This window comes from Mesoplodon mirus, assembly GCF_964341445.2.
Source record: "Mesoplodon mirus genome assembly, chromosome: 4".
Taxonomy (NCBI): domain Eukaryota; kingdom Metazoa; phylum Chordata; class Mammalia; order Artiodactyla; family Ziphiidae; genus Mesoplodon; species Mesoplodon mirus.
In genome coordinates, this window is record NC_138979.1 from 19523044 (window position 1) to 19538131 (window position 15088).

The 15088-nt window shown below is 48.1% G+C and overlaps 1 protein-coding gene and 1 pseudogene across 7 annotated transcripts in view; both read right to left on the reverse strand.

Moving 5' to 3' along the window:
• The window catches only part of CAMK1D (calcium/calmodulin dependent protein kinase ID), a 421414-nt gene that overhangs the window by 13693 nt on the left and 392633 nt on the right, over positions 1-15088 (reverse strand). For all 6 annotated transcript variants that reach the window (XM_082616823.1, XM_082616821.1, XM_082616818.1 and 3 more), the window contains one exon: positions 465-577. In XM_082616823.1, coding sequence (XP_082472949.1) covers positions 465-577 — 113 coding nt within the window. The remainder of the gene's footprint in view (positions 1-464; positions 578-15088) is intronic.
• LOC309802596 (adenosine 5'-monophosphoramidase HINT1-like) lies at positions 8872-10584 on the reverse strand (annotated as a pseudogene). Its single transcript has one exon. The product of its transcript is annotated as an adenosine 5'-monophosphoramidase HINT1-like (transcript).

The following is a 15088-nucleotide window of genomic DNA, read 5'->3' on the forward strand; positions in this document are numbered from 1 at the left end:
CTCTGGAGTGAGGGTGTGGGTTCAAACCCCAGCTCTGCCACTTACTAGCTGTTATTTCACCTTCCAGGGCCTCAGTTTCTTCATCTGTCAAATGGGGCTAATAGTAATCCCCACCTGATAGGCTGCCCTGAGGACTGGGTGAACTAGGCACACATGCGGAGTTTACAGTGCACAGCACACAGTAAGTAAGCTCAATAAACTCGAGCTAATACTGTCTCACTCCAGAGCACCCAGATCAGGGTATGGCCAGCAGTGGTGGAGGAGTGAGTCCCCATCCCTCAGCCTGGCTCAGGGCATGTGTCCCACACGTGTCCCAAGCCTCTCCTCGCTTCTCAAGTCAAGTCTAAGTGCGTAGCATCCTCAGGAGCCTCAGGACTGTTCTGAGCCCCCAGGGACTGTTGGAGACTCAGGTGGGCTGGGTGTCGGGGTCCCAGGAGCCGCCCACCAGGAGCCGAGAGACCTACCGGAGTCGGAGATGTCGTCCCAGTAGGGGGAGTCGAACTCATATTCCGCCTTGAGAATCTGCTCAAAGAGCTTGGAGTCATTTTCATCATAGAAAGGAGGGTAGCCGCAGAGCCTGGAAGACAAGAGGATCTCTTGTGAGGATCTGAACCAGCTGAGGACCCAGCACCAGGTGGTGGCTTGACATCCTGCCTGGGAGGAAGAGCTGTCTTCACTGGCGTGGAGGAAGTCTGCACCGTGTGCGCTCCAGACACAGTCTCAGCAAAGGACGCACACGTTCTCTGGGCACACGTGGCACAGAAGTAAAATTGTGACTTCACAAGTAGCTAAAAGGGTTAACCCTGGTGGCGACGGAGGGTCAACACATCTTAACGCTTTGCACGTTATTCACCAGAGTCCTGCACGCCCTGAACACCTACCAGGCCGCCCTCTGTGTATAAACGTTATTGATCTTACTGCCTGGGATATGGTCCCTAATAGACGATGGGTTAGTGAAACAAACAAAATATATGTTCGGTATACATTTCAAGACCTTTCCAGGTTCATTTTATTTAATAAATCATCAGAGGAAGAAAGGGAAATTTTATACACTTGAGTCACCAAATTGCCACAAGTGGCCCCAAACTGCAGAGTATCACCCTACCATGCCCAATTCAGGTATTTGGAAGGTTACAGTTTTGCCCATTAATATGCAATAAGCAGGGCTTCCCTGGTGGCGCAGTGGTTGAGAGTCCGCCTGCCACTGCAGGGGACACAGGTTCGAGCCCTGGTCCGGGAGGATCCCACATGCTGTGGAGCGGCTAGGCCCGTGAGCCATGGCCGCTGAGCCTGCGCATCCGGAGCCTGTGCTCCGCAACGGGAGAGGCCACAACAGTGAGAGGCCCGCATACCGCAAAATAAATAAATAAATAAAAATGCAATAAGCAGAAGTTGACATAAATTTTAATACCATGACCCTTTTTCCACTGAACTGTTTCAAAGTTGATTTTTAAAAGATCATTTGGGAATTCCCTGGTGGTCCAGTGGTTAGGATTCGGCGCTTTCATTGCCGAGGGCCTGGGTTTGATCCCTGGTTGGGGAACTAAGATCCTGCAAGACACATGGTACGGCCAAAAAACATTTAAGAAAGAAAGAAAAAAAAGAGGATACTAGGATGTTGGTGCAAGAAACTTCTAGTTCTAGAGGTACTGACAGTCATAATAGAAGTAGGAATTTTTGTTAAATACCCCAAATACAATTCGTGCCATGAAACTGTGGGTTCTCACTCCCAGGTCTGCTACGGGCTCTGAGGTGACCTTTACCATTAAAGGCCAATGATGCATTTTCTGGACCAGAATGCCCACATCTAAACACGAAGAGGCCAGACTAGAAAATTCCTAATATTCTTTCTGGCTTTAAGATGCTGTGGGTCTATGCTTCCTCCCCCAATTTGTTTGGCTGGTCCATGCTTGAGGCCCACAGCGGGCAGGCAGGGGCAGCCTCTGGTTGGGACTGGACATCGGGAAGGGGTGAGATTGAGGCTGCGGCCATAAGTGACGGACAGGGCAGAGGGCAAGCCTGGATTCTGGAAGGCCAAGCGCAAGGCTGGATGGCGCAGAACTTGGTTCCGGGCCCGAGACAACCCACAGGGCGGCAGCAGCCATAGTGAGAGAGTCCCGCCCCCAGACGAGCCCTGAATCTTCCCACGCAGCCCAACTGTGTTCAAAGCACAGCTACAGCCTAAAGACCAGTTTAATGAGAACAAGTGAACAGGAATCAACAGACTCCAGGCCTTCGAGGGATTTAGGCTGCCAGCAAGTAAGAAATTTAATGAAGGTTCAAAACACAGCTTTTAGTACAAATTTTCAGCCGCTCCTGCCGCCCTACACAGCATCATTGGTCGTGCTGCACAGGGGAACAGCTGATGACACTTTTAAAGGCTGTGAGACATTCTGTGGGCTGATAAGATTCAGAATCATCTATCTTTACAAGGTTGATTTAGGGGCTAAGTGCCTGGAAAATTTCATTTTTAAAGATTTGCTGCTTTTGGCGAAGTAAGAGCCAGTGCTTCTGAAACCACGAAGCACATATTTCATTACCCAGGAAAGCCTGGAGCTGAGAGATGGATATGGAAATGTTTCCCATAATGAGGATTTGGGCTAAATGAAATGTGCATATTAGGAAAAGCAGACAGGGCAAAATGTTAGTTCATCTTGGAAAATAGTGAAATTTTAGATATGTGAGGTTTTTGTTTATTAACAACGGACTGTGTTTTACTTTACAGTTTGGCTTTCTTTTCAAGGAAAAAAAATCTTTAAGAAAATTCCAAGAAAGATTTAATCTTCTTGTGCCAATTTTCTTAAAGTAATCCTGATTTCTTCTGGTTTTAGCTCCTCTTTTTGGGGGGGAGGGGGAGTATAGAATACTGTGTTTATGTGTCTGTACTGGGGATGGAAGGAAAGGAAACGGATGGAGTTTGGGGACTAAGTTAAAATTAAGAAAGAAAAGTTTTAAATAAGGGCTGAAACAGAACAGAAGGGCAAGGAGAAGTTGTAAAATCTTCCTCAGATCTAGAAGATTCACAGAGTTCCCTGGTCAGGCTATTTCGTGAGCAGGTTTGCGTGGTGGGTTCAATTAGGAGAAATGACTTTGCGTTGTTTCTACCTCCATATACAGAATGCTGACTTCCGTGGTCCTGGATCCACACATTTGCAGATTTCATCTCTGTGTTCATATTTTACATTATCAAACCATTTAAATAATCTACAGATGATCTCACTGTGGGTTCTCAAAGACGATAAAGCCACTCCCAATTGTTCTAGGCCTAAAAGCCCATGGTTCAGAATAACATCTAAACTTGACAACCCAACAACAGACGGTCACGCCCAATACGGGCAACTCGCCTTCATGGGCTCATCCATCACATCCATCCCAGCCTCAGGAGGGCCATCTAGGGAGAATGCTCCCACCTCCCGTCTTCCCTTTGCTCCTTAGTCTGCCATCTCATCTACCTTGGCACACTTACACAAACATACTACTAGATTCTAGTGTAGCTTTGACTGAGCACTTATTTTGGGTCAAAAACTCCACCAAGGCGCTTTGCTGGATTATCTCACTTAAACCTCACTCTCCCAGGCACTTCCCTGGCCGTCCAGTGGTTGGGACTCTGCATTTCCATTGCAGGGGCACGGATTCAATCCCTGGTCAGGGAACTAGACCCCGCATGCCGCATGGTGCGGCCAAAAAAAAAAAAGGATTTAAAAAAATAAAATTAAAAAAATATAAAAAAATACAAAAAAACGAAAACAAAAAACCCCTCTCTCCCCCCGGAGGTGTGCTTCCCCAACACCTTCCCTGTGTCCTTCAGAGCCACCCTCCGTTCTGCTCTGTCCCCGGGAGGCTGACCTGTACAGAGGGTTGACTGAGGGTTGGACTCTCTGGCATCTGGTAGGGGGTTGGCCAGTGGGGGCCCCAGGGGAGATGAGGAAGGAAGGAGGAAGTCAGGGCAGGGTGAGCATTGCACTGAGCCTTCCCATCCAGCGCTCAGGCTGGTTACACCCCTGGGCAGAGGGCCAGTGCTGCTCTCAAGGGAAGGGACTCTACCACACTCCCTTGGGTGTGGTAACTGCTTTCTCCCTCCTCCAGTCACTGAGGGTCTAAGGGTGCTTACGGCTCAGCTGCTATAAATCTCAAGGTCCCGGTGCTGTTCCTTGTGGTTCCCTCACACCAGATCCGTGTATACAGTCCCTCATACAATTCTCATTTTAAAGGTAGAGAAACGGGGCTTCCCTGGTGGCGCAGTGGTTAAGAATCCGCCTGCCAAGGCAGGGGACATGGGTTCAAGCCCCGGTCCGGGAAGATCCCACATGCCGCGGAGCAACTAAGCCCGTGTGCCACAACTACTGAGCCTGCACTCTAGAGCCCGCAAGCCACAAGTACTGAGCCTGAGTGCCACAACTACTGAAGCCCACACACCTAGAGCCCGTGCTCCACAACAACAGAAGCCACTGCAATGAGAAGCCCGCGCACCGCAACTAAGAGCAGCCCATGCTCGTCACAACTAGAGAAACCCTTGCGCAGCAACGAAGACCCAACGCAGCCAAAATTAAATAAATAAATTTATATTAAAAAATAAAATAAAAAAATAAAGGCAGAGAAACTAACTTGCAGCAAAGTCAGGACGTCAGCCCTACCTGTCTGATTCTGGGTCTGTGTTCTTAACTGTTTTGCCTGTTTACTAAAGGGAAGGAGGCTTGAGAACTGAACCTTATGTTTCAGTCTTGACTTTGAATTCTCTCTGCAGGCCGTTTCATTTGCCCACCGGTCCCTTCATCTGCAAACAGAACCTGGCGACTGGACGCTACTTCCCCAACCTCATCTCCCACACTCTGGGTCTAGTAGCTAAGATGCTTGGGGTTGGTTGCTGCCCACTGGGCACTTTTTGTTTCTGGACCAAGGTAGAGGTATGCACTCTACCTGGGCTGCCCTCCCCTGGCCCCTTCCATCGACTCTGGCACACCCCTGGAGACCAGCTGCCGTGTTACTAGTAAGACCCAGTGCCCTGCCGCCAGGTGGGGTAGGTGCCCTGCTCTGTGTCCCCACGGCAGTGGACAGAGCTCCATGGTGACTCTTCCTACACTGCACGCTGCCCTGACCTGTCCACAAGATCCTTAAGGCAGAACCATGTCTTATGTCTTACTTTTGTCTTTGGATTTTCAGTGTCCAGCCCAGGTCTACCCATGGCAGATCCTGGGTAAATGTTTGGATGAACAAAGATGCTCTTGAAAAAGAGGCTTCATCATTGGCTGTTGAGCCCCCTGGATGGGCTCTGAAACAGAGACAAGGATGACAGATGAAGGACAGCCCACCGCTGCCCAGCCCAGGTAGCTGTCAAGGTTCCCACCTACCGGGGCTTCCCTGGTGGCACAGTGGTTGGGAGTCCGCCTGCTGATGCAGGGGACACGGGTTCGTGCCCCGGTCCGGGAAGATCCCACATGCCGTGGAGCGGCTGGGCCCGTGAGCCATGGCCACTAGGCCTGCGCGTCCGGAGCCTGTGCTCCGCAACGGGAGAGGCCCCAACAGTGAGAGGCCCGCGTACCGCCAAAAAAAACAAACAAAAAAACCCTCTTCTCTTTTCAGTGGACATGGTCCCCCCTTGGGGAAGCAGCTCTGGGCAGTTGTGTCCTTACAGTTAGAAAATCAACACCTAATGTTCCACCCCAGCCTGCCTTCTGGAAAGACAGAGGGCAGGAGCACACTTGGGACCATTGTGGCCTGTCGGTGGGAGAGAAGGATGGAGGAAAGTGAACCTGGGTCTCTCCTCAACCAAGTCCCACTATGGTCACATCCAGTAGCCTTTGTTCAGCCCTTTGCTCCACCACAGAGCTGCAAGGGGATGCAGAGGAGAGAAAGTCTGCTGTCCAGACCCTGTGGAACTCGGCAGGGCTGAGCAGAAGTTCACGCCTGCCTCACTGACCCCGAGTAACTGCAAAATCAAGTAACACGTATAAGCAAGTTTTCTGACCGCCTGAAATACGCTTCTTAAGTGCCCAAACATATTGCAAATAGTTTACATAAAAAGCATCTGAGAGCAACAGTCCACACTGATGACTGAATCATGATCAGGAAACAGCAACCCAGGTCTTGCCCTTTAGTCTAACTGGAAGAAGGGCCCTGAAGGTGAAGAGAGAAGTGATTTTTCAAGGGAAGGTGTGTTGCTGTTCTCTGCGGACTGACTTTGCTTTCGGAGGAGTTTCGTGATGTGGTTTCCTCAGCCTGGGATTTAGAGAAATAAAGACACAGATTCAAATCCTGGCTCCAGCAAGTCCTGGTGGAGTGACTTTGGGGAAATTATATATCGTCTCCCGGTCTCAGGTTCCTTTGTGAAAGGAGGATAACAAGGCCCACCTTATAGAGAGATATGATAACATGTATAACATACACTATATACTAATCTATATTACATATAACACACACATATGGATTGATGGATGGATACAGACAAAAGATATAACATTTGAAAGCGCCTGTCACACAACAATCACTAAATGCCAGCTGTCCACCCTTATCACCACTTCTTCTCTTTTCCATCCCACCAACTCCATCTCACTTTTCAGGTTCCTTCATTTTAAATACTGTGAACTGGGACCCCGCTCACCATCAGGAAGGCCAATGGGAGGGGGAGAGAACAGACGAGTCCTGAAGGACTCAGTTTACATTCTAAATGTGAAAACAAAGCAACATATTTTAAAATTTTGTAACTAGTCTCAGAATCACCCACGAATGACCACACATCCCGACCTGAACTTCTAAACTGCTCTAGAAGGGAAGGAGAGAGACGTTCCCTCTGGTCATGATTCTGTGCCCTGCGTGATGGATATGAGGACAGGATGTCCTGGAGACCTGCTTTTCAACCTTAATCTTTGTGGGCCGGTATTTCCAAGCATTTTGCCAAGGAGCCCTCAATTCTAGGAATAGCTCAAGCTTCCCTGAGAACACTTACTCAAAGGTATATTTGTGAAGAAAGAATATTTTTATGCAATTGAGCAAAATAACAAACCTGCACGTATATTGCAAACCAGAGGAGCTACATAGGGCCCACCCAGGCCCAATGGGTCTCTGAAAAACACTCACAAAATCAGTCAAATCTGGGTGTCCCTCCTCTGGATGCTAGAGTCTGTTGGATATGTAACAACCACTGGACAGCCACCAGTTCACCCCTTGTCTTGGTTGTCAGTAGTTATTCAACAAGTGTTTATTGGATGAATGTCTGGGACCCCATACTAAGGAATCTGGGTTGTATTTGTCTTACTCTGGTTAATAGGACAGACTTTTAAAAATAATAAAATAAAGCAAAGCATTTTAAGCTGACAAATCTCTGGCAATTAGTTGCAAGGCTCACGCAGCAAAATAGATTTCAGCGTATTATTCGGATTTATAGACCAGAATGACCAATGAGACCCGAATGTTTACAAAAATGTAATGCAATTACTTCAGCAACTAGAGATTTGATTATGTGCATGCCAGAGCTTTCTCCTTACAAACTTGGAAGAGACAAGGGAAGGTTCACGTATTAGAACCACATGCAGGCTGACTTCAGCAAGGCATCGTTGGTGAAATGCAATGGATAAATGTCCCACGTCACCCCTGAGATTTGGTTAGTATGTTGAAAGCTGAGAAGGAGGAAGCAGATCAGGCAAAGACCGAGAGGAGGAAGGAAAGGGACACTGGAAGGTAGATGGGAAACACATCCCTTAGAAAGTTTATACACACCGGAGCTGAAGATTGGGAGCCAGGCAGGAGGGGAAGAGGAACAAACACTTCCCCAAGCGTGAGAAGTTAGCAGCGTACTCCACCTGGAATAAAATATTTCTAAAAAATTCTGTACACAGTAAAGGGTTAGGCTGGACAAGACATCATCCAAAGCTGCTGTGTTGTGATCCAGGGTTCTACTTCCAAGTGTATAACTTTTTGATTCTTGCATCAGCCAAACGGACAGCACCTCCAGGAAGTCTGGAGGATGAGCACAGAGGCCCCACGCCTCCTCCTGCAGGTGAGGTACAACTGAAGGAGGTTCGGACAAACCCACTTCCAACTCAGCTCCTGCTGACAGTGCATCGGAGGGCTTGGTGGGGAGGAGAGGGTGAGTGAGGGGAGCATCCAACAGCCAGGATGTTGTGTTAGGAGAAACACAGCCAAACTTTCAGCAGCTAAAATTAGTTCTCAAGAGTGATGGACCTGCACCAAGGGGTGCAGACATCCAGTCTGGAGGCGATTAACATGCGCACTAACTGATGGTTCTGAACCCCAGCGGATTTCCAGCTCGACATTTTTTTTTTTTTTTTTTTTTTTGCAGTACGCGGGCCTCTCACTGCTGTGGCCTCTCCCGTTGCGGAGCACAGGCTCCGGACACGCAGGCTCAGCGGCCATGGCTCATGGGCCCAGCCGCTCCGCGGCATGTGGGATCTTCCTGGACCGGGGCACGAACCCGTGTTCCCTGCATCGGCAGGCGGACTCCCAACCACTGTGCCACCAGGGAAGCCCCCAGCTTGACTTTTGCATCTAGACTTTGCTTTTTTTGTTGTGGGGCTCTTGCTCCCTCCCTCCCTCCTCCATCCCCACAGCTTCCTTCTCTCTCACGTTCTGCTTGGGAAGCAGTTATGAATCTGTGCAGACTAACAGCCGCACTTGGGAGATGCCTTGGTACTTCCATCCTGTTGGCCTTGGCTTTATTTTATTTTATTTTTTTGGGTTATCTACCTGATTTATTAGCACTAGTTTGATGAAATCAATGGGAAAGTTAATATGCCTAAGGAAAGTAGACTCAACCCTCGTATATATAATACTAATGCTTCTCTCGTGGTTACATGTTTAACAGTAGCACAAATCCCTCCAAAACTCCTCCCCGGTCCCAGACCTTCCCTCATAAAAAAAGTCATAAAAATACGTAAAGCCATAAAGTATTAGGGGAAAATTTTTTTTTATAAATCCTCCTAGGGTGGGAAAGGCTCTTAAAAATATGAACTAAGTTAAAAATTGATATATTAACTATATAAATATTTTAAACACCATAAATAATGTAAAAAAATGACAGTTGGAAAAAACTCACTTGTAAGACATATACAGCCAATTTCCCTAATCCACTCCCCCTAAATTTTTAAAATCATTAATAAAATTAAACATTTAGAGGAAAAACAATTTACAATAAAATGTGTCAACATCTACTAAAATGGTCTTAGGGATTAAAAATGGAAGGAACCCATAAACACAAAGAGAACGAGAGAAGAGACAAAGCAGGCAAGAAGTATTAAATAAATTTTAGAAGCTGGAAAGTGCCTACATGAAGGAAAGTAAAGAAGCAAAACTATTTGCCCTGTGCAAGCTTAGAGAGGCTAGGGTGCACAGCAAGACCAAAAAAAAAAAATTTTTGCTGTCAGCCTACATAGGAACTCAAACCCTGAGATCTCCCCCCAACTCTACATAGCCAGAGTCACGCATAACTTAAAAACTTTTGCTAGTGTGCACATACACATTCACAACAATGAGTTTTCAATTTGGAGAGTTAATTCTAAATAATATATTTTCAAGTCTTTATAATCAATAGCGTTAGGTAACAAGGAAACATCATTGTATGGTTTCACATGGTCATCAAAGATTCTGTGACAAATCTACTCTCATCCCTTCCACACTACCCCAGTAGTCCAGGGGAAACATGTGAGCTGGACAAAAAGCATTTCTGTTACACCTACAACTGTCACTTTCTGGATCAATCACATCACATGCTCCTTTGTTCTTAGAAAATAAGAGAACTGGATTAGAAACTCTTCTCCTGGACTAATATTTTACCCTAAAAGGATATTTCAAAGCTAAAGCTAAATTTATGAAAATTTTAAATTTGTCTTCAAAGATCAGTCATAGCATTACTGCCACGTACATATGCTGAGTCCTCCTTGGGGAGAAAAAACAAAAACCTCCCAAATTATGAACTCCACCTTCAAACATTCCAACAAATATTTAAAAAAAATAAGTCAAATCAGAATTCAGACCATGCAACAATGTCTTTTATTATGTATGGGTTTTTAAAATTATTTCTGCAATCTCTCCATACACAGGCAAAGAAAGTATTGTTTTGCGTATTGGAACTTGCAGATCTGATCACTGCATAGAGAAGGGAAAATTATCCCTACAACACGCTTACCCAGGAGGCCAATTCATCTGCCGACCTCCAAGAACATGGAGATGAACATGACAGACAGACTGTCCCCCATCTGAACCTTCATTCACCACCATTCGATAACGCTTCTTCAGGCCCAGATCAGTAGCACATTTCTTGCCAAAAATCATTAAATGTCCAAGAAAACTTTCATCGTTATCTTCTGCCAAAGAAATCTGGGATCACCAGAAAATGTGTTGGTGCTTGAGGGGAAATGTCATGGAAAGCAAGACACTGGTCATCCTCATAAATGATTTTGGCTGGGATTTCCTTGTGAATGATCTTCCCGAAGATCGTGTTGCCACCAGGCCAGGCGGCCTGAGCCTTAGCGATCTCATCTGCCATCTCGGCCTCCCTCCCGCGCAGCCGGCCATGGAGAAGCTGGCCTAGGTTTGTTTGTTTTTTTGCGGTACACGGGCCTCTCACTGTTGTGGCCTCTCCTGTTGCGGAGCACAGGCTCCGGACACACAGGCTCAGCGGCCATGGCTCACGGGCCCAGCCCCTCCGCGGCATGTGGGATCTTCCCGGACCGGGGCACGAACCCGTGTCCCCTGCATCAGCAGGCGGACTCTCAACCACTGCGCCACCAGGGAAGCCCTGGCCTTGGCTTTTGACTGAACTTTTCACTTGTCCCCTGGCCTCCGATGGCTCTCTCCCAAGGCACTTCTGAGGATGATTAGAAACTGTTTTCATTCTCAGAGGTGCATCCCTGGAAGTGCACTGTGAGAGCACAGTAAGGTGATCGGAAGCCGGAAAGCGGTCTCGTGTGTTGCCCGACTCCGGTGCACCTGTACTAGGCACTGAATCATGGGCTCCCGGTCCTTCCATCTGAACCACCTCCACGAGTGTTTCCAGACTTGCTGGTGTGAACTGATACCTCTCCCCTTCCCACCTCCACCTCTTCTCTTCCTGGGCACAAACCCTGCTCAGACTAAGTGCTCTGAATTAATGACTCTTGTTACTACAGCTCCTGGCAAGCTGGCCATTTCCCTCTCTGTGCCCCTTTTGGTTTTTTTTTGTGTGTGTGTGTGGTACGCGGGCCTCTCACTATTGTGGCCTCTCCCCTTGCGGAGCACAGGCTCCGGACACGCAGGCTCAGCGGCCATGGCTCACGGGCCCAGCCGCTCCGCGGCATGTGGGATCTTCCCGGACCGGGGCACGAACCTGTGTCCCCTGCATCGGCAGGCAGACTCTCAACCACTGCGCCACCAGGGAAGCCCCATCCCCCTTTTGGTTTTTTAACTATCTCTGTACTGCCTCCCTTCTGTCTCTCTGCTGCGGTGCTACATTCCAGACGGTAAATCTTTTAAAACATAATAAAAGCCTCTTTTGATTCTTTCATTTGCTCGGTGTGGTGCTAGACGAATTCAACATCCTGATATTCAGAGATTATATTTTTCCTATTACTAAGTGTTGGTGATATTTATTTATTTATTGGCTGTGTTGGGTCTGCGTTGCTGCACGCGGGCTTTCTCTAGTTGCGACAAGCGGGGTCTACTCTTTGTTGTGGTGCGCGGGCTTCTCACTGTGGTGGCTTCTCTTGTTGCGGAGCACGGGCTCTAGGCGCACGGGCTTCAGTAGTTGTGGCTCACGGGCTCAGTAGTTGTGGCTTGTGGGCTCTAGAGCGCAGGCTCAGTAGTTGTGGCGCACGGGCTTAGTTGCTCCGTGGCATGTGGGATCTTCCCGGACAAGGGCTTGAACCCATGTCCCCTGCACTGGCAGGCGGATTCCTAACCACTGCGCCACCAGGGAAGTCCCAAGTGTTGGTAATATATAAGTTCAAAGCCGGATCAAACCTTCCAAATTATATTTTAAAAATTATGTCTCAAATTGAACGCGACATCTTTTATCAAATACAGTAAGCACATCATCTCCTTAGATAATTGGGTCTTGGAGGATAAACCATCGGCCTCCCCGGCCTGACAGCCTTGCCGATATCTGAAGACAGTCCTTCCAAGCCCAGATCACCGTACACCGCTTTTACCGAGCCTTCCTCAAGTCCCGGGCAGGGTTCACGTCTCTCCCCTGGGAACTCACCCTGCTCTTGCCTCCCACCTCCGTGACAGCCAGCAAGACTGGATTGTAAGTTATCTGTTTACTGTCTGTCGCCACAGTAGCGACTCCGTGACAGCCAGCAAGACTGGATTGTAAGTTATCTGTTTACTGTCTGTCGCCACAGTAGCGACTCCATGGCCAGGCAGCAATGAATCCAGCTCAGCAGCCCCATGAGATTGCTGGGCACATATTAGGATCAATAGATGTTAGTTAAGTGAGTGAATGTCAATCCCCTGCCTTCCACTCTCCAGGCTAAATATCCCGATGCATTTAGATACTACTTAAATGACAGTTTCCAGGAGATGATGCTTTACCTGAAATGTTTTTCCATTTGGCCTGAGGTGGCACCATTCAGTGTGTAAAAGGAGCCATTCCCTTCCTGCTTCTCCCGCTGGGTGCCCTCTCTACCAGGGGCTTTGCAAAGACAAGGGCACAGATACGGGTGGATTCCACCCTCCGTGAGGTCACCAGCAGGAAGCTGCACCCACCACCATGGAAGATGCAGAACTTCTTCACCTCAGTGACACAGCTTGTAAAATTTCCTCCACCACCCTGTGCCCGTCCCTGCACTTACTTTTTGAAACCAGGGAGTATTTTATGTTTGTCTCTTTCCTAAGGGTTAGAGGTGAACCAGCTGTCAACAGACAACCAACAGTCTTTCTTCCAAAGCAGCGAAGAGACGGCCACAGGCCCATTAACAAAGCTGAAATATGGTCAAGCAGGACTTGTAAACAAAAGGCATTTAGGCAGCCACAGGATCCATTCAGTATAGACTATGGCGGGGGGCGGGGGGAGAACTGGGTATCTTTCTGAAAACCCTCAGAAAGCAGCCACACTGAAATGCACTTGGCGAAGTAAAATCCGTGAACCTGTGAATTATGACCAACCATCAACGCCTGCTAAAACAAAAACGGTGAGGCTGGAATGACAAAGGAAGGGCGCAGGGCAGTGGCTGGTCTTCAAGAGCAGCCGGTGTACGAACTGTGCACGCACCACTGTGACCGGCCGATGCGCACACCTGTGCGCCCTGTCAGACATCACCTTTGGGAGAGAAAGGTGACCTGGAGCCCATGACAGCCTTGATGAAAACACCCAAGCCATCCAACTCCATCCAACTCCCCCCAACTCCACTGCTTTGATCCCTCATTCACTAAAGAAACTCCCCCTTTGAATTTGCTTTCTCCTGGAGCTTTTCTCCTGGAACTTGCTAGTTTGATGACGTGCATATCCTATGAATTCACAGGGCATGCATCTCATTATGATTTAATAAATGGACACTCTAATTGTGTCTTTTTTTTTTTTTTAATCTCTTTGGAGTCTGGCTAGTGTGAATCAGTTCACTGGGATCGTCTGAGCAAGATGAAGCAACAGATCTGATTTCGTTTCTAAAGGTCTAAAGCCAAAGTTCAGACCGTGAACCCATGGTGGCCTGAATGCGGCTATGTGTCCCACTTTGCTGTAGCATATGAATATAAGATGCTTGCTGCCTGCTGACGATGCGAGTTCATTATTCCTGTTAGTGCTAACCACCCTCATACTGAGAGTACCAGTAACAACCATCACAATACCCCAGGCTTGGATGTTCACTGGGGTTCAGTAATTACACCGCATTCTCTCCTGCTGAAGCTTGGATTCATGCCGCCTCCCTGGGACATATGTATCCATGAAGAGGCAGCTGTCAGTGGTTGAAAGAATGGTGACTACCTCGGTGAGGAGCGTCCATTGTCTCAGAAAACGGACATAGCATGTGGGTTAAGCATTCTTAGCTCCATTCTTACAAAGCTAATTATGCTCTGTACATGGGCCAATTTATTTCTGTGACCTAGTTTAAAAAACTGAACCATGTAGGAGGCCAGTCAAAAAGTAAGGGTGTGAGCGCTTCCCTGGTGGCGCAGTGGTTGAGAGTCCGCCTGCCGATGCAGGGGACACGGGTTCGTGCCCCGGTCCGGGAAGATCCCACATGCCGCGGAGGGGCTGGGCCCGTGAGCCATGGCCGCTGAGACTGCGTGTCCGGAGCCTGTGCTCCGCAATGGGAGAGGCCGCAACAGTGAGAGGCCCGCGTACCGCAAAAACAACAACAACAAAAAAAAAAAAAAAAAAAAGAAAGTAAGGGTGTGACCAAAAGTATTTGCCTGGGATTTCCTCTAGGCAGAGAGGTCACAGGTCACAGCATGGGTAAGTACCCTCAACACCCACGGCAAGTCCACCTTAACCATCCAGCCTGCCCTAATGCCCTAATCTCCTTAAGATCTCAGTTTTTATACCAGCAAACATTCACCGTGTTTCTCCACAACATGTTGTATCCCTGGGCAGAATGTAGGCAAGTGATCATCCAACAATCTCCTTGAATTTGTCAGTAGCAAGGCAGCCGACATGGAATCACAAGATCGAGTTTGGACAAGGAGATGCTGATTCTCATCTTGAGTGGGGACCTTTATTTCCTTGGAACTTGGGCTATCTTGGCGGAGCCAACCTCATCAGCCTGGACACCAGCAGACTCATCACGGTGTCCAGCCCACTCCATCCCCAATCCTTCCCAGCAGCTTAGGCTACTCAGGCAAAGATGTGTTTTGCAGGTCCTGATCCCCAAAGGAAGATTCCTGGGCAGGGTAAGGACCTATCAAAAGGGTTTTAAAAACATGAGTCTCCTTGTTAGGAAAAAATATCTCTCCTGCCAAATGATGGATAACAGAAATGGATAACAGGGTGTAGAGATCCGAAGAGAACCGATTCATCTAGGACCTGCACTGACAAAATGAAGAATGTTTGCACAGCACACGGAGAGGAGAAAATGCGGTGTCTGTCACAGCCACCGTTGCTGCAATCTGATATCTCAGTGTGACAGGTTTACCAAAGGAAAATAATACTGCTGAACCCCGC